General features: G+C 55.0%; 6 protein-coding genes across 6 annotated transcripts; 4 read left to right on the top strand and 2 right to left on the bottom strand.

Annotated features, from left to right (window-relative positions):
• Positions 1-1,211: 1,211 nt before the first annotated feature.
• On the top strand, positions 1,212-3,214 carry CGCS363_v005303 (WD repeat-containing protein; the record flags this gene model as incomplete). The annotated part of the gene is made up of 5 exons (XM_036637152.1): positions 1,212-1,878; positions 1,931-2,334; positions 2,387-2,867; positions 2,919-3,063; positions 3,115-3,214. 5 exons carry the CDS (start codon positions 1,212-1,214, stop codon positions 3,212-3,214), a joined length of 1,797 nt encoding a protein of 598 aa, XP_036497792.1.
• Positions 3,215-4,050: 836 nt separating this feature from the next.
• CGCS363_v005302 (uncharacterized protein) lies at positions 4,051-5,525 on the top strand (the record flags this gene model as incomplete). Its single annotated transcript, XM_036637151.1, has 2 exons — positions 4,051-4,363; positions 4,414-5,525. The coding sequence occupies 2 exons, from the start codon at positions 4,051-4,053 to the stop codon at positions 5,523-5,525; spliced, it is 1,425 nt and encodes a 474-aa protein (XP_036497791.1).
• Positions 5,526-6,133: 608 nt separating this feature from the next.
• CGCS363_v005301 (putative hydrolase) lies at positions 6,134-6,934 on the bottom strand (the record flags this gene model as incomplete). The annotated part of the gene is made up of 1 exon (XM_036637150.1): positions 6,134-6,934. One exon carries the CDS (start codon positions 6,932-6,934, stop codon positions 6,134-6,136), a length of 801 nt encoding a protein of 266 aa, XP_036497083.1.
• Positions 6,935-8,343: 1,409 nt separating this feature from the next.
• On the top strand, positions 8,344-9,126 carry CGCS363_v005300 (uncharacterized protein; the record flags this gene model as incomplete). The annotated part of the gene is made up of 2 exons (XM_036637149.1): positions 8,344-8,676; positions 8,746-9,126. 2 exons carry the CDS (start codon positions 8,344-8,346, stop codon positions 9,124-9,126), a joined length of 714 nt encoding a protein of 237 aa, XP_036497793.1.
• A 1,675-nt stretch (positions 9,127-10,801) lies between these two features.
• CGCS363_v005299 (uncharacterized protein) lies at positions 10,802-11,218 on the top strand (the record flags this gene model as incomplete). The annotated part of the gene is made up of 2 exons (XM_036637148.1): positions 10,802-11,048; positions 11,118-11,218. The coding sequence occupies 2 exons, from the start codon at positions 10,802-10,804 to the stop codon at positions 11,216-11,218; spliced, it is 348 nt and encodes a 115-aa protein (XP_036497387.1).
• A 194-nt stretch (positions 11,219-11,412) lies between these two features.
• CGCS363_v005298 (Uncharacterized protein) lies at positions 11,413-13,395 on the bottom strand (the record flags this gene model as incomplete). Its single annotated transcript, XM_036637147.1, has 1 exon — positions 11,413-13,395. One exon carries the CDS (start codon positions 13,393-13,395, stop codon positions 11,413-11,415), a length of 1,983 nt encoding a protein of 660 aa, XP_036497386.1.
• Positions 13,396-13,948: the final 553 nt, after the last annotated feature.

Here is a 13,948-nt window from a genome sequence, read left to right as displayed (position 1 = left end):
TAAGGTAGGGAATGGTTGTCTCGGGTTCTTGGGAGATGGACTGCACTGAATCGTCCCTCCAACCCCCCGGTAAGCGGTGCAGGTCATTCGTCCCCACTCCATCGCGCAGGGTGGCTGCCATAGGCCCAATCAGCCGGCATCCCGTCATCTGCTCGTCCGCTGGCTCCAGTGGCACTCCCTGCAGCCCAGTCAGTGTGCTGCAGCGGTGCGCGGCTGCCGTCCACGGGTCCCTACCTACCTACCTTCTTGCCTAGGTAGGTAGGTAGGTACCTTCAAGACAGCCCAGGCAAGTATTCGGCCAACCTACAGTGGAAGGTACGGTAGAGACTACGTAGATGACCTGCTGGGTAGGTATGACCGATGCCATCCTTCACTGCCCCGAAACCTGCACCAACGAACTCCAAACCTCAAAGCTTCCCCTTCCCGTCCATTTCACGCTCCCTCCACCACCCTCGTCTACCTACCGTACCTCACATACCTTACCTCACCAGAGACTACCGGCCTCAACGCCCAGGCCCGACTCCCAGACCTCGTCCCTCGTGCATACCATCTGCCTCGTCTGCTCTCCCACCAGCGATTCGTACAGACGCAGCTCTACTGACCCTCGCCTTGCCGTCCCTACCTACCTACGTTACCTTACCTAACCTGACCCGACTACCTGACGCCCACAAACACATGTCCGTCCGTTCGCACCCATCTCTCAGGCCTAGTAATTAAACTGCCTAGCAACAGAGCGACTCGTCACCGCCGACCTTGCATTCCTCCGATGCTGGGCGACCCTACCTGCTTTTCCAACAGATACCGACCGACGAGAGCATCCGCGGGTTCTCCCCGCGGCAACAGAGCCCGACCTGGACCCCAACTTCGATCCAGATCCCAACTCCCACTACATTCTCGCCGCCAACGATCACCCCACCCCGCCGAACGTTCAGATACCCTCTAATCCAGATCTATTGCCCTCTGTCGCCGCGTCTCGCCCCTCCTCGGCCTCCCCTGACGAACTCCATCCTTCGTCCCTGCACTCCCCCGCCGTTGCCCAGCATTCCTCGACTGCCACCGAAACGATAGCATCTAATACGGCGCCTCGTCAGGTCTTGGGCCGTAGACAACGAGCCACTTCCGACTCGGATCGGGGAAGCCCTCCTACTACGTCTGCCGGCGCCAGTCGATCCGCCTCCCACCGCGTCAAACGCAGAAGAGGCGACGCCAACATGATCTCAGACGGAGATGGACTGGCTTCCAACGGCGCTCCGAGGGCTTACTCCAACGGCGCATCCTCTGATGCCCAGCTGTCTGCCTCTGCTACAAATGGAACTCGCAAGGCCGCTGCCATGAACGGCTCCTCCCGCTCCGACAAGGAAACACCGTCACGACCGCCGACGACATATTACGGGCATGATCGCGAGGAGGTGACGCGCATTCTGATCCAGGCCCTTTCCGACATGGGTTATCATGGTGCTGCGGAGAGCGTCAGCAAGGACAGCGGCTACGAGCTCGAGAGTCCAACGGTCGCCGCCTTCCGGAATGCGGTCGTCAACGGCGAGTGGGGTCAAGCCGAGGAGCTTCTCTTCGGAGCCGTCATGTCCGATGACCGAGGCCAACAAGGGAACGGCTTAGTCCTGGCCCCCGGGTCAGACAGGAACGTCATGCGATTCTGGTTGCGCCAGCAGAAATTTTTAGAGCTCCTGGAACAGCGTGATACGAGTAAAGCTCTCATGGTACTACGAACAGAGCTCACGCCGCTTTATCAAGACACCCAGAAGCTCCATTTCCTGTCTAGTCTACTCATGTGCCAGTCCACGGAGGATTTGAAGGCCAAGGCAGAATGGGACGGTGCTCACGGTCAGTCCAGAAAGGTGCTCCTGTCGGAGTTGTCGAGTATGTGATATTCCCCCGAGCGTCATGTGTCGCAAATGTTGACCTATCGTAGAATGTATATCGCCGTCTGTCATGTTGCCTGAAAATAGGCTGGCGGTTCTCCTGCAACAGGTAAAGCAGAGCCAAATAGACAGCTGTCTGTGGCACACCACTGCATCTTCACCATCATTATATTCCGACCACTACTGCGAGCGGAGTCACTTTCCCACCGAGGTAGCCCTGGAGTTGACAGATCTGAATGGGGAGGTATGGCAAGTACAATTCTCACACGACGGCAAACGTCTGGCAGCCTGTGGTAGCGGCGAGGCAGTTGTCATTTGGGATCTCCCTTCATTCTCAGTTTCACAAGTTCTTCGCCCACACGCTCATGGTGTTGGCAACTTCTCATGGAGCCCCGACGACTCGATGCTCGTAACGTGCTCACAGGACAAGTATGCACGGCTGTGGGACACATCGGTATGTTTTGTGCGCCTGCTTTGAGGCCCCTAGCTGACAACTCATGATACAGACTGGGGAATTGAGGCTTAAACTGGAGCGCTTCGAGGAGCCAGCCAGCGGTTGTGTATGGGCCGCTGACAGCAAGAGTTTCGTGACCGGAGCTCTGGATAAGCAACACGGCCTGCGCACTTGGAGCACCTCAGGGGAAATGCTGTACGAATGGGGCAAGAAGCACCGGGTTCAGGACTTGTGCGGCTCGCCCGATGGTCACTGGCTGGTCGCGGTGGACGACGTGCAGAAGATACACGTCTACAATCCCACCACACGCGAATTGGAGTATGAAATGGAGCTGAAGGCTCGGCCAACTTGCGTCAGCATCAGCGAAGACTCCCGTCATCTTCTCGTCAACAAAAAAGACGGCGAGGTGCAACTGATAGACTTGGCAACTCGAACCTCTGTACAAAAGTTTCTCGGACATACGGGAGGCGACTTCCTCATCAGGAGTGCTTTTGGTGGCGCCAACGAAAGTTTTGTTGCTAGCGGCAGCGAGGGTAAGTCGGAGTCGCACAAAACTGCATCGTTACAAGCTAATCTAGAAGCAGATGGGAACATCCTCATCTGGCACAAGAATAGCGGCGCTGCCGTTGAAAGGCTTGAAGGCCATCAGCCCCGGACTAATGCCGTCAGCTGGAATCCAGCAGACCCTTGTATGCTGGCGTCGTGCGGCGACGACGGAAAAGTCAAAGTGTACGTTGGCAACACCACGACGAGTCGTGCATCTCTGCTGACAACCAACAGGTGGTCGAATAAGAACCAAAGTACAACTCTCAGATCATTACATAGTGCAGCCTCGAGAGGCTCGAATGGATGGAGAGAAGACGATCGAGCTGAGGAGTAGATGTACGTGATCAGATGATTGGAATCATAGACCAGAACAGGAATAAATCTCCTTCATGCAATGTGTATTATGGGGTATTGGCGCTCGGAGAATGGGCATGGCGGTAGGGCGGCCACTGAGTTGACGATGGACTCGTTCGTCAATGCTTACAAATATTTCATAAAGGCATAAATCAATTACATTACCGCCCTACGTTGACCACGCGGGATCTTGCGACTCACTTGCGGCTTCCCCCCACCAACATCTATGGGTCTTGCCGTTTTGCAAGTCAAGTCCGCAGTCGCCGCCTTCTCATGACAGCTCCTTCTGCAGTTGGTCGATGTATGCCAAGACGAAGGCGTAGAGACTTCGATGCCCATGGAAGAAGACGCGGGTTACCTCTTGCCGAAGTGATGCCAAGTTAATCGAGCTTGGGCACCTGCCACCCGTGGGACTGCTCATACCGTCATTACGCCTAATCATAACTGATGTCTCTCCTCCATCTAGATCTCTGCGAGAATCATCCAACGTCACGTCCATTTTCGACCAGCTCAATTTCCAGCCATCAGTATCTTCAGCTACACTTTTGATATCCATCGCTCGTCATCCTTTACCGGACACAACAAGTCCCATTCATTCACTTGCCATTCTTCCTTCTCGCTGGAAGAATGAGCTTCCCCATCGGGTCGCCAATTCCCAGCGTGGACCATGGCTACAATAACCTGGATCCCGCCCCCCGAGGCAGTTCTCGTCCTGCTTCTCGGGCTGTTTCTCGCACCGCTTCTCGAGTTGGTTCTTCGGAACACACTGTGGTCCACGAAAAGCTTGCAGGAGACCACAGCGAGGACAAGCCCAAAATGGCCGGGGCTCAAAGACAAAGCGAAACGGTTGAGACGATGAGAGCTGTTGTCTTTCGTCACAGAAATGATCCCTTACTGCAGACCAGAGAGGGTCGAACTCTACAGCTTGTTTTGTCCGATACCTGGCTAGCCGAATCCACCGACGTGAACAAGTGGTATCCATCATTGGAATACTACTGGTGCTGTGCTGGCATGGCGTACGCGAAGACGGAAGAAATGTTGGACCGGATTGCCTACTCGGAAGACCCTTTTGCTCCGTCAGATGTAGGCTTTTGCCATTCCGTATGTCTAGACTACACGTGCAGCCGCGGTAAGTCCATCTCCCGAAGAAGTCACCTTTCACGAAGCTAATCAATGCAGGATCCGGTGCTGCAGCCATGGCTCAGGCTCAACGCCTCGCGATTCGAGAACACTATGTCATCAAAGGCAGCGAAAAACTAGACCGTCATGCCGCAGGTTCCGAAAGAACGAGGACCATCAATATAAATCACCAGGAAGTTACTATGCGAGAGAAGCTCTGCAGAGAGCTCGACAAGCATCCTTTCCCGAAACCGCCCATGGGGTCACCCCGCCGGTTCAAGCCTGTGATGACCCCCTACATACCACCGCCTCAAATGGAGATGCCCGGGATGAGGAGCCTGCCTGTCATCTCTGAGTCGCCGGAAACGTCGATACCTCGTGTAATTCGGCGGAATCCGCTCAACAGCCCACCTGTACGACACCGGACTCCTTCCGTGATCAGCATTGTCGAAGAACTTCTCGAGGACCCCAAAGAAAACAACTGCCTACGCGAGAATCGCCAAGATACTCCTGCAAGATCGCCGGATGTTCTGAGAAGCCCTGTGTTGGGATCACAAGATCCTAATGTTGTGGTTGACAAGCCATCTGCATCTCACCGACTCGCCCGTGATCCAATAGCTCCGGCTGGACTTAACCCCCTGTTCCACAGCGTCCACGACGATCCCGTCCTTGGCACGGCCCAGGAAGTGCGCCTGCACACTATTCACGAAGACCCTGTTACCCAGGTGGCTCGCCAGCCAGAAGCTCACAGGATCAATCAAGATCCAAAGGCCAAGGTCGCAGCCGCTGCTTCACCTCACAGCGTGCATGAAGATCCTGCTGTCAAAGTCGCAGCCGCCGCTCCACCTCACAGCGTCCATGAAGATCCTGCTGTCAAAGTAGCTGATTACGGCTACGACCATCGGCTCAGTCATGATCCAGTGGTCGCTTCCGAACCCCCAACGAAGCCTCACACCGTTCACGATGATGAGACTGTGGCGATGCCTAGAGCGTATCAGCCGGCACCGCACCGCCTGAGCAGCGACCTTCAGGTCATCGGAAGGGGGCCAACAGTGCCTCACAGTGTCCATGATGATCCAACCGTGAAGGTGTCCCAGGGCGACCCGAGGAACCATACCATGCCAAATGACTCTGATGTCAGGAAAGGCAACGAGAACTCGCCCATGCCTTAATTGGCGTCATCGAATCCTCTTTGGGCGACGAAGTCTATCGAGGGACTCGCATGAGGGATAATGAGGCATTCCTGCTGCCAAAGTAGCAGATGATGCAGGGGAAAACGGAGATAGGAGGACGTTCCAGTATTCTTTGTAATTATGGTATCCACCGCTAGCCTTAGGATTCCTCGACTGGTAGTATTGAATACCACATCCTACTCGTCCAGGCAGTTCGCTCCATCTCCTCCTTGAGAGGCTTAGGAGCTTTCCATGCAACCTTCTTCAGTCGTAAGGCAGACATGTCCTTTAAGGGGAGTGATCCATGTTACGGTCTCTAACCATCAGCTTGGGTCTGCCGGGTGAAGCCCAGGGTCCTTCGTCCTCAGCTCGTCGATTATGCAGTTGTGTCATTCGGCTGCTGCACATGCTTTACTGGGGCCATTCAGCAGCCCCAGAACCCATGTTTTCATACGTTGTCTCCTTGAATATAACCCAACTCTTGCAAACCTGTTGGCGATGATGGTGGGGAAACACATGAACTTGCACAATCGCTGTCTAATTCGCTGTGCATGTTGAGCGTAGACACATTCCGTCCTGAGCGTTTCCGTTGACAAGTATGCTGCAGTCTACCAACCACTCTTCAGACACTCGGCGAAGAACTTCATCAGAGGAAACATCTCCTCGCGGTCCCGGGGCATCGCCACGTCTTTTCGCTTCCACCTTACCACCCTGACGTCAAGAAACTCTTCCTTCACTTCATCAAAAGCGTCATCGTCAAGCTGGACCAGGCAGGCTTTCGTCTTCGACTTGCCGCGCGTACTAACCGTCGGGATCATGGAATGGGGCAGGGGCCCGCCGATGGAGAGCACGCCCTTGAGGGTGCCCTCGTCCACACCCTTCCCTGCCTTCTGGCCGCCGTCCGTCACGTCGACGACCTTGGGGCCCAGTCGAAGCTGCGAAGCAAGGCCCAGCGCGAGAGATCCACCCTGCCCGAAGCCAAAGAGTATTATGTCGCTCAGCTCCCAGCCACAGCGGCCGATGAGCGTCTCGCGGATAAGCTTCTCTGTGACTAGGTTTGCGGCTTTGGTGAATCCCGGATCCGGGGAGATGTCGTCCGTGGCGGGGTCGAAGGTCAGGTCGTCGCCCCAGTGGAAGTGGCCTGTCGGGGAGGAGGAGGAGGACTGCTGGGGCAAGTCGGGCAGCATGGATGGAGGCAGCGGGGAGGGCCCGCGGACGGAGATTGCGAGAACGCCGGGGAGGGACATTGCGCGGGCGAAGGAGGCGAAGGGGGCTTCGGAATCTCCCAGGCCGTGGAAGAGGATAAGGATGGCTGTTGTGGACTCTGGCGGGTTTGGGAAGGCTAGGGTCAGGGGTAGGACTTGCTGGATTGGAGCGAAGTCCTCCGGGGTCGGGATCCGTGGGGGCATGATGGTGGTGTTCGGCGTCTTCTTTCCTGATGGGGGGTTTTGTGAGAGACGGCTGAGTCGTTGACGTCTCCTATTTTTGAAAAGTCTCGAGTCGTAGGGATTTTGTGAAAAGTGTGGATGAGTGAGTTACTCGGGAGATGTTCACTTGACTGAATGCCAAGCCGAGTAAGATGAAGTTATCTCCAAGTGGAGAGGTTTGACGTATGAACGAAAGCGAGAGAACTGACTTTTGACCCCACTTTTCTCCAACGCAAAGTCGAGCTTCAAACACCACCATGTGCGATAAATTGCTTTCCTCAATCACCGCAGGGCTGATCTTAGCCCACTGAACGTTTTGGGCCCACGAGCATGTAATATGGGTATCGTAAGCTTACAATCTATCGCCGGTCGATCTGCGGGGGGTTAGGCTTGACAGCTCTCGGCGGCTTCACTCCTACCTCCCTCTGTCTGTCTCTCACTCATCGCACACTCTCACATGGCTTTCATGGTTAAAGGATCCGGCATCATCGACCGAGACCGAGGCTTTGACAGTCCGGATCAGTGAGAGAAAGCCTACGCGTCCCTCTCAACACTGACTCTGCCCAACGGTCCCATCATTCCTCAAGGTTCAGGCTGTCAAAAACATCAGTAAAACTCGTCTCAAATTTGAGTTTTTCTGCCTTTCATAACCTGCTCTCCTTCCACCAGTTTCCCTCTGCAGACTCTGCAAAGACCGGTTCGCCGCTGACTCGAGCCAACACCCAACTTCGTCGTCGCATCATGAGACGGCGCAGCCAAGACCTACCTGCTCAATGGGGAGGGGGACAGCATGAGGCTCAGCCCCGGCCGCGCCAGGGTAGGCCCTTGAAGTCGACCGGCATCTTTACCGTCTAGCTGGACCCACGACCACGAGGCGGCTCTACGGTTCTCGTACGCCTTTCTCTAATGCTACCCTTTATTTTTCTGAGTGTTGCTATGTTTGTACACACGCGCGTAGAGAATAAGTAATCACCTCACTCTGAAACCAACCCGCGCGCCTTAATCTGCCCGTATGGCCCCTCACCATCCCCATCGTATCGTCGAAAGCCTAATCACCGACCAACACGGAGGCAGACGGCTCCGGTACGGCGGCGCCGAAGGTTCGTCCTGTCAGTGCTTTCCCATGGATCTGTCGAGTTGGAATGTGTAAAGACGCTGGTCCGAGATGCTCGGAAAGATCTATAAGATCGGCCAAGACTCCCGCGTCTGTACCACGTTTTGTTCCTCTCTCCATCTCATCTTCAATCTTTAGTCTTCGAGTCTTATTCTCTACTTCCCACAGCTGTGCTGTCGTTTCAATTCCTTCTCACCAAACCATCGTCTCTCGCTCAACAATCGTTTTTAATTAAAACCTACTTTTATAACCACCTTCTTTTACAAACAAACTCAAGATGAAGTTCTCCATCGTCCTCGCCGCCCTCGCTGCCGTTGCCTCTGCTGCCCCCACCAAGGACAGCAGCAGCGCCGGCAAGATCCAGAAGCGCGCCCCAGTCTTCACGGCCAAGACTTTTGACGAGCTCTCCATCAGCGGAGGCACCGCCGGCACTGCCAAGGAGGATGCCCTCAAGAAGTTGAGCGGCCTGCCCACGGACCTTACCCAGGTTGACAAGGCGGACATCACCTTCCTCAACAACGTCAACAAGATTGCCAACCAGGCCGAGCGCGGCGCTTACAACACCAAGATCGCCGAGACCACCCCTGGTGAAGATGCTCTTGCTCTTCAGGTTTGTTTCCCACCCGGCTTACTTTGTTATGAGAGTCTCAGAATATGCGACTAACACGACAACAAACAGCGCGCCAAGATCCAGAACAAGGTCCTCAAGCTCACCGCCACCGTCATGCAGCTGCAAGCCCAGCAGGCGCAGGGCCAGAACGTGACGGCCAAGCTGGAGGAGGAGACCAAGAAGCTGAACAAGAACATCGCCGACGACCAGGCCAACAAGGGCAAGACGGCGACCTCGCTCAAGTTCAACGCCTCCACCGACAACCCGACCGCCTCCGACGTCCCCAAGGACGACGCCGTCGCGAAGAAGGCCGGTGATGTCGTCGACGCCTCCGTCAAGGCTGCTGGTGGTGGCACTGCCGGCGCTGCCAAGACCGCTCCCAAGCCCAAGAAGACTGCGAACAAGGTTGTCGAGGCCGCGCCGGCTGACGCGGTTGAGGATGAGGAGTAGATTTGATGATTGATGATCAGAAAGTTGGCCGAGGGGTGTTTAAGAGAGCTTGGTTTCTCGACGCCCTGGAGTGTCTACTCTTATTCTCTTTCTTTTAGATACTGGAAGATTTTAATTAATACATTCCCGTTTCTATGGAAAATATTTGATACGTCTCTGTGATGACCTTCACTGAGGTGAAATAGAATATCACCGAGCTTCAGAAACTCATGCCATTAACTCCACTGTCACCCAGTAGTTTTGCACGTCTCTCACGAATACACTCCGTGTTAGTCGGGGATTGAAGATTGTGATTAAGTATCTCAGCAATTCAAGATCCAATTCAACACCACATTCACTTCCAAGTCCATGTTCATCTTCAAATATGACCGGCAATGAAATCCTACTTAGCATTATGACTGAGCTCATCTAGGTGCCAAGATCAGGCAGCTCCGCACTTCTTGAATTGACAACAACAGAAATGACCATAGAAACAACGACGACGACGGCAGAGCTCCCCGAGAAAACGTTCAGCTTCCATAGCAAGATCAGACGGAGATCATCTCAGCCGTGATCGTCACCGAGCCGTGGTGATCCCCACAACCGAAGCCGTCTCCCGGGCACGTCGTATGCTGACAGCAGAAACCCTCGGCAGATCTTTCCGGGGGGATGGTCCAGAATATTCCAAAGGTTTTGGGAAACAAGTGCCTCTTTGATTCAAATTGCTTGAGCCATGCTAAGAAAAGATCCGCCCGCTCCCAAGCTGTCACTGTTGCGGGATGCCGACTCTGCCGAGACCTCGAGCTTACCATCCTTCGGACACCGTACCCTCCTCTCCCCTCAAGAGCAAAGCCCACCAACCACGTCCGAGAACCGATCGCATGAGCTCTTTTCAGAGTACCTTACCCCATGTTTTCCTCGAATTCGTCGCTGAAATACAAAAGAAGCCTAGCCCAACTCACACAGCCTTCGGTTCCGCTCCGAAAATGTGAGGGTCGTGAGGAAGCGATACCCCTGTCCGCGGTTTCACCTCTCCAGACGAATTCCCCACCAACATCGTCGCATCACGACTCCTGGAAGCACCAATCTAAACCCAAAAGGCCCTCTTGCATGTCCCAGGACAGAGCCTCCCCTTACCCATGTTCGTCTCATCCACGTCCCCTTTTGGCTTTCGCTCTTGGATAATGACAGGGCTTAGACTTTTTTTGCTGGTGACGAGGTGAACCTCAGACGGCCGTGATTCAGGTCGTCGACGGCCGTCCCATGTCACCGCCTCCTCCTTTACCTCAGCTCTTCTTTCAGCTGGGGGAGTGCAGCAAGTCTGCCCTCCCGAAACTCCCTCATCCCTCCGGTTGATCATGGGGATCGTGTAGTATTGGGGTCCGATGGGTTCGGTCACTTCGCCTCTGATTGCACCAAGCCAATTGACGCATCGTGAAAGCCGGGGTTCGAGCTCAGATGGAGAGGACTACTCCGGACGCTTATATATAACCTTACCGTTCCCGCCCCTCTGGATGACTTGTCTCGTTAGGCCTCTCATCTCAACTGTTCAGTCTCTTCTGCTTCTCTGCCGCCGGTCGGACATTCTTTACTTACACACATCCTTCTTTTGCTCTCGCGCTCGACAAACCCGGCCACAGTCTTTCCGACACCCACCAACACGCATATACCCAAATTCTCCATACCTTGAGTCAAGATGAAGTTCTCCCTCCAGACCATCGTGATGGCCTTCGCCGCCGCCCACGGCGTTGCTGCCGCCGCTGTCGAGGACCCCGCCATGGCCGCCGTCCGCCGCGATACCCTCCTCATGGAGCGCCAGGGCGCCAACGACAACCGCCCCGTCCCGAATGGCGCCTGCTGCGTCGCCAACACGAGCTTGAAGCAGGACGTCTGCAACGTCAACGGCCAGACCGGCCGCTGCGTGCCTGACAGCATCAACAACTGTGAGTTTGCACTTTCTAGGAAGCCAAATAGAGAGGGAACTCGGGACATGCTGACACTTACGAAACCAGGCGGCGCACAATTGACCTGCATTGAGGACAGCCGCTTGACGTGTGACCCCAACACCCTCGAGCGTGGCCGACCCCTGTGCCGCCGCACCCCTGGCGCCTAGATTCCGCGAGATGTGAAACCGCGTTGATCTCCTTGCTATTCAAAGATACCATAGTAATTCCAACGAAATTCTCGCTCATGTTTGCCGAGGACATATGATGCTTCAGTATCGGCTCCGTAGGCCGGTTTCATGATCCAATCAAATGATCTTGTTGACTATACATCTAGTATAAGTGTGCTTCTCACGTTATATAATTACCACCGCGGTATCCTCTCTTCCTCTTCTACTAAGCTTCGACTCCGCACCATGGAAGGACCCTCCTTCATGTCTATCCATTTGCCCTCGGCGTTCCAGATGCCGGCTTTAGTAAAATCATAACTCTCGCTGCCTTCCATGTATCCAAAGCGGAAGTATTCGTTCATTCCAAGGTTGCTGTCGCGTGTCCATTGGAAGCTATTCTGAACGGGCGTGTCGTCAAAGTACGTGCGGAAGCGCTCAACATCGTTGACAAGAACACTGATTCCATCATAAAGAGCGCCTGAGGGGACGGTCCACGTGAAATTGATGCTCCACGTGCTTCGAGCAAGATCGATAACGGGCGGGAGAATGTTGGGAAGTGCTGATCCATGCTGCGCGTCTCCTTGCAGCGCGGCGGGTGTTTGGAGGACGGCGTCGAATCCCCAGCGAGCGATACCGTTGATAAAAAGACCCACCAAAAGGCCCTGATAAAGTAGCGAAGGGCGAGTCTGCATGCTTGTGCCGGGCAGTAAAAGCAAGGCGAGAATGTAATGATGGATGCGCAGACTCAAGTCCGGAAGGACGAGACATACGATGATTCCACCAAGGAAGAGCAAGTATAGCTTTAGGTACTTGATGAGCCGGCCTTCTTGTCTAAAATACCACACCTGTTTGACGATGATAACGACAAGGACAATGATGATGATGGCCAATGCGGCTTTGGCGCCAGGTTGCTGTTGCAAGTCGTGGGCGTTCAGTCTTTGGATTGGAATCCATGTGAACGTGTAGTTGGTGAGAGCACCGACCCAGCATCCGCCGAGCCAAAGAATGGTTTTCTCAATCTGAGCCGTCAGGCCGAAAAGAGTGCGCCTAATACCCATCTTGTCGTACATGACCCAGGCGCAGAACATTGCCGGAAGGAACTTTCCGATAATGTTGGAGACCAGGTCAGCCACGGAGTAGTGATTCGGCGGGTCTGAGGCCAGTCCAACGTGCCAGAAGATGCCGGTGAAGACCGAAAAGAAGAACAGCGCTGGTGAAGCCGTAAAGATGGAAAGGATGGCAGTGAAAACGACCGAAACAGCTAAGAGGTTCCACCGCAGATCGCGGGCCTTGCATTGCACATTCGGCTCGAAAGTGAATGACAGCGGGAAGTACGAGTCGAAACTGATGCTCTCAATGTCGTTTCGTTCGGTGCTGATGTAGTCTTGTTGCTTTCCAACGAGACGAACCACTCCACAGCCTCCATTCTCGTTGCTGACCACGCCAGCATGGATAGCAGCACCGCATAGGAAGGAATCGCCGCGGTAGACGGGCTGGCTAGTATCGTTGGCCGGTCCGCCGATGACGAACGACTGGTACACGATTTCCTGGTCACCGACCGCTCTCGGGTTTAGAACCATGTAGCCTTTGCAGTTGGCCGAACACCTGAAGGGAAATCCGCTGCCGTTGAAGGGACGGCAATCGGCGCCATTGAGGCCGCACTTGTTCCCTCGCCCCCAGTAAGTCGCGCCGCATCCAATCTGCTGGGGTGCTCCCCAGCCCTCAATCTCGGTCGCAAACGTCTCACTCCTCTTGACCAGAGCGAATGTGATTATCCAGATGGCAACATAAAGAAACACAATGCCGACACGATGCTTGAACGTCTTCAAGTACTTCTCAACCAGAACGAGAGGAAACTCTTGAACCTGGGGGAGAATGGGCTTGATCTTGTAGTCCCTGGGATTCTGTGGGCCCTTGGACCACTTCGCGGTGGCCTTCAGGATTCGGCGGACCGGGTATGGCACCCACTTCCAGCGCTTCCATTCTCCCTCATCCTGCATGAATCTAGGAGTCGATGGTCCAGAGTCCTCGTCGACTTCAAGCTCGCGGCGTGGATTGTCTTCGAGGGGCGCATCGGGATGGTCGGTCGGGTTCGTCCGGTTCGCAGGCTCGTCGGCCTGTTGTCGCTCCATGTTACTCAAGAGCGGCTCGTTCTCTGAATGGTTTCCATCGACCATTGTGTTCGCGGGTCGGGAGCGTGGGGGTAGTGAGATGATATGTAGTCGTAACAGGTCCGGACCGGACGGGGGGGCGAAGGGCTAGGAGCGTGGAAATCCGAGGACGGCTGCGCCATGACGATCAGTCAGCGAGGGAAAAGGCTCGGCATTTACACCCATTGCGGTCAGATCGGAGCGGGGGGAAGGCATACCAGCGTGCCAAGTGGTGAGAGTGCGGTAGTATCAATGCGATGCAAAGCGATGCAGAAAAATGACGAGTTCTCTCGGGCGTGAAACGATTGTTTCGCTGGCCTCCATCGAGCGAACGACGTCGAACGCTTTGGCTTCAGAAAAACATCAGACGAAAGGACGGTTGAACGACGGATGGCACAGCTGTGGCTAAGGTGAGGAAACGCAGCAGCACACAGCACCCGGCCAGGTGATCCAGGTCCTGGTCCTGAAGCAGTCGATCCCGCGCTGCCGAAGCACTTCTCCCCAGCTGTTCCCTGTCTCACTTGGCAGGTGGGCCATCGACTGGTCCATGCGTCTCGCGTGGCGATAGAGTGGTTCCGGC

The sequence above is a fragment of the Colletotrichum siamense genome, assembly GCF_013390195.1.
Source record: "Colletotrichum siamense strain Cg363 chromosome Unknown KSG_Cg363_contig03, whole genome shotgun sequence".
Lineage (NCBI taxonomy): Eukaryota > Fungi > Ascomycota > Sordariomycetes > Glomerellales > Glomerellaceae > Colletotrichum > Colletotrichum siamense.
The sequence above is the reverse complement of the archived record's forward strand: the minus strand, read 5'-3'. Positions and strand labels throughout refer to the sequence as shown.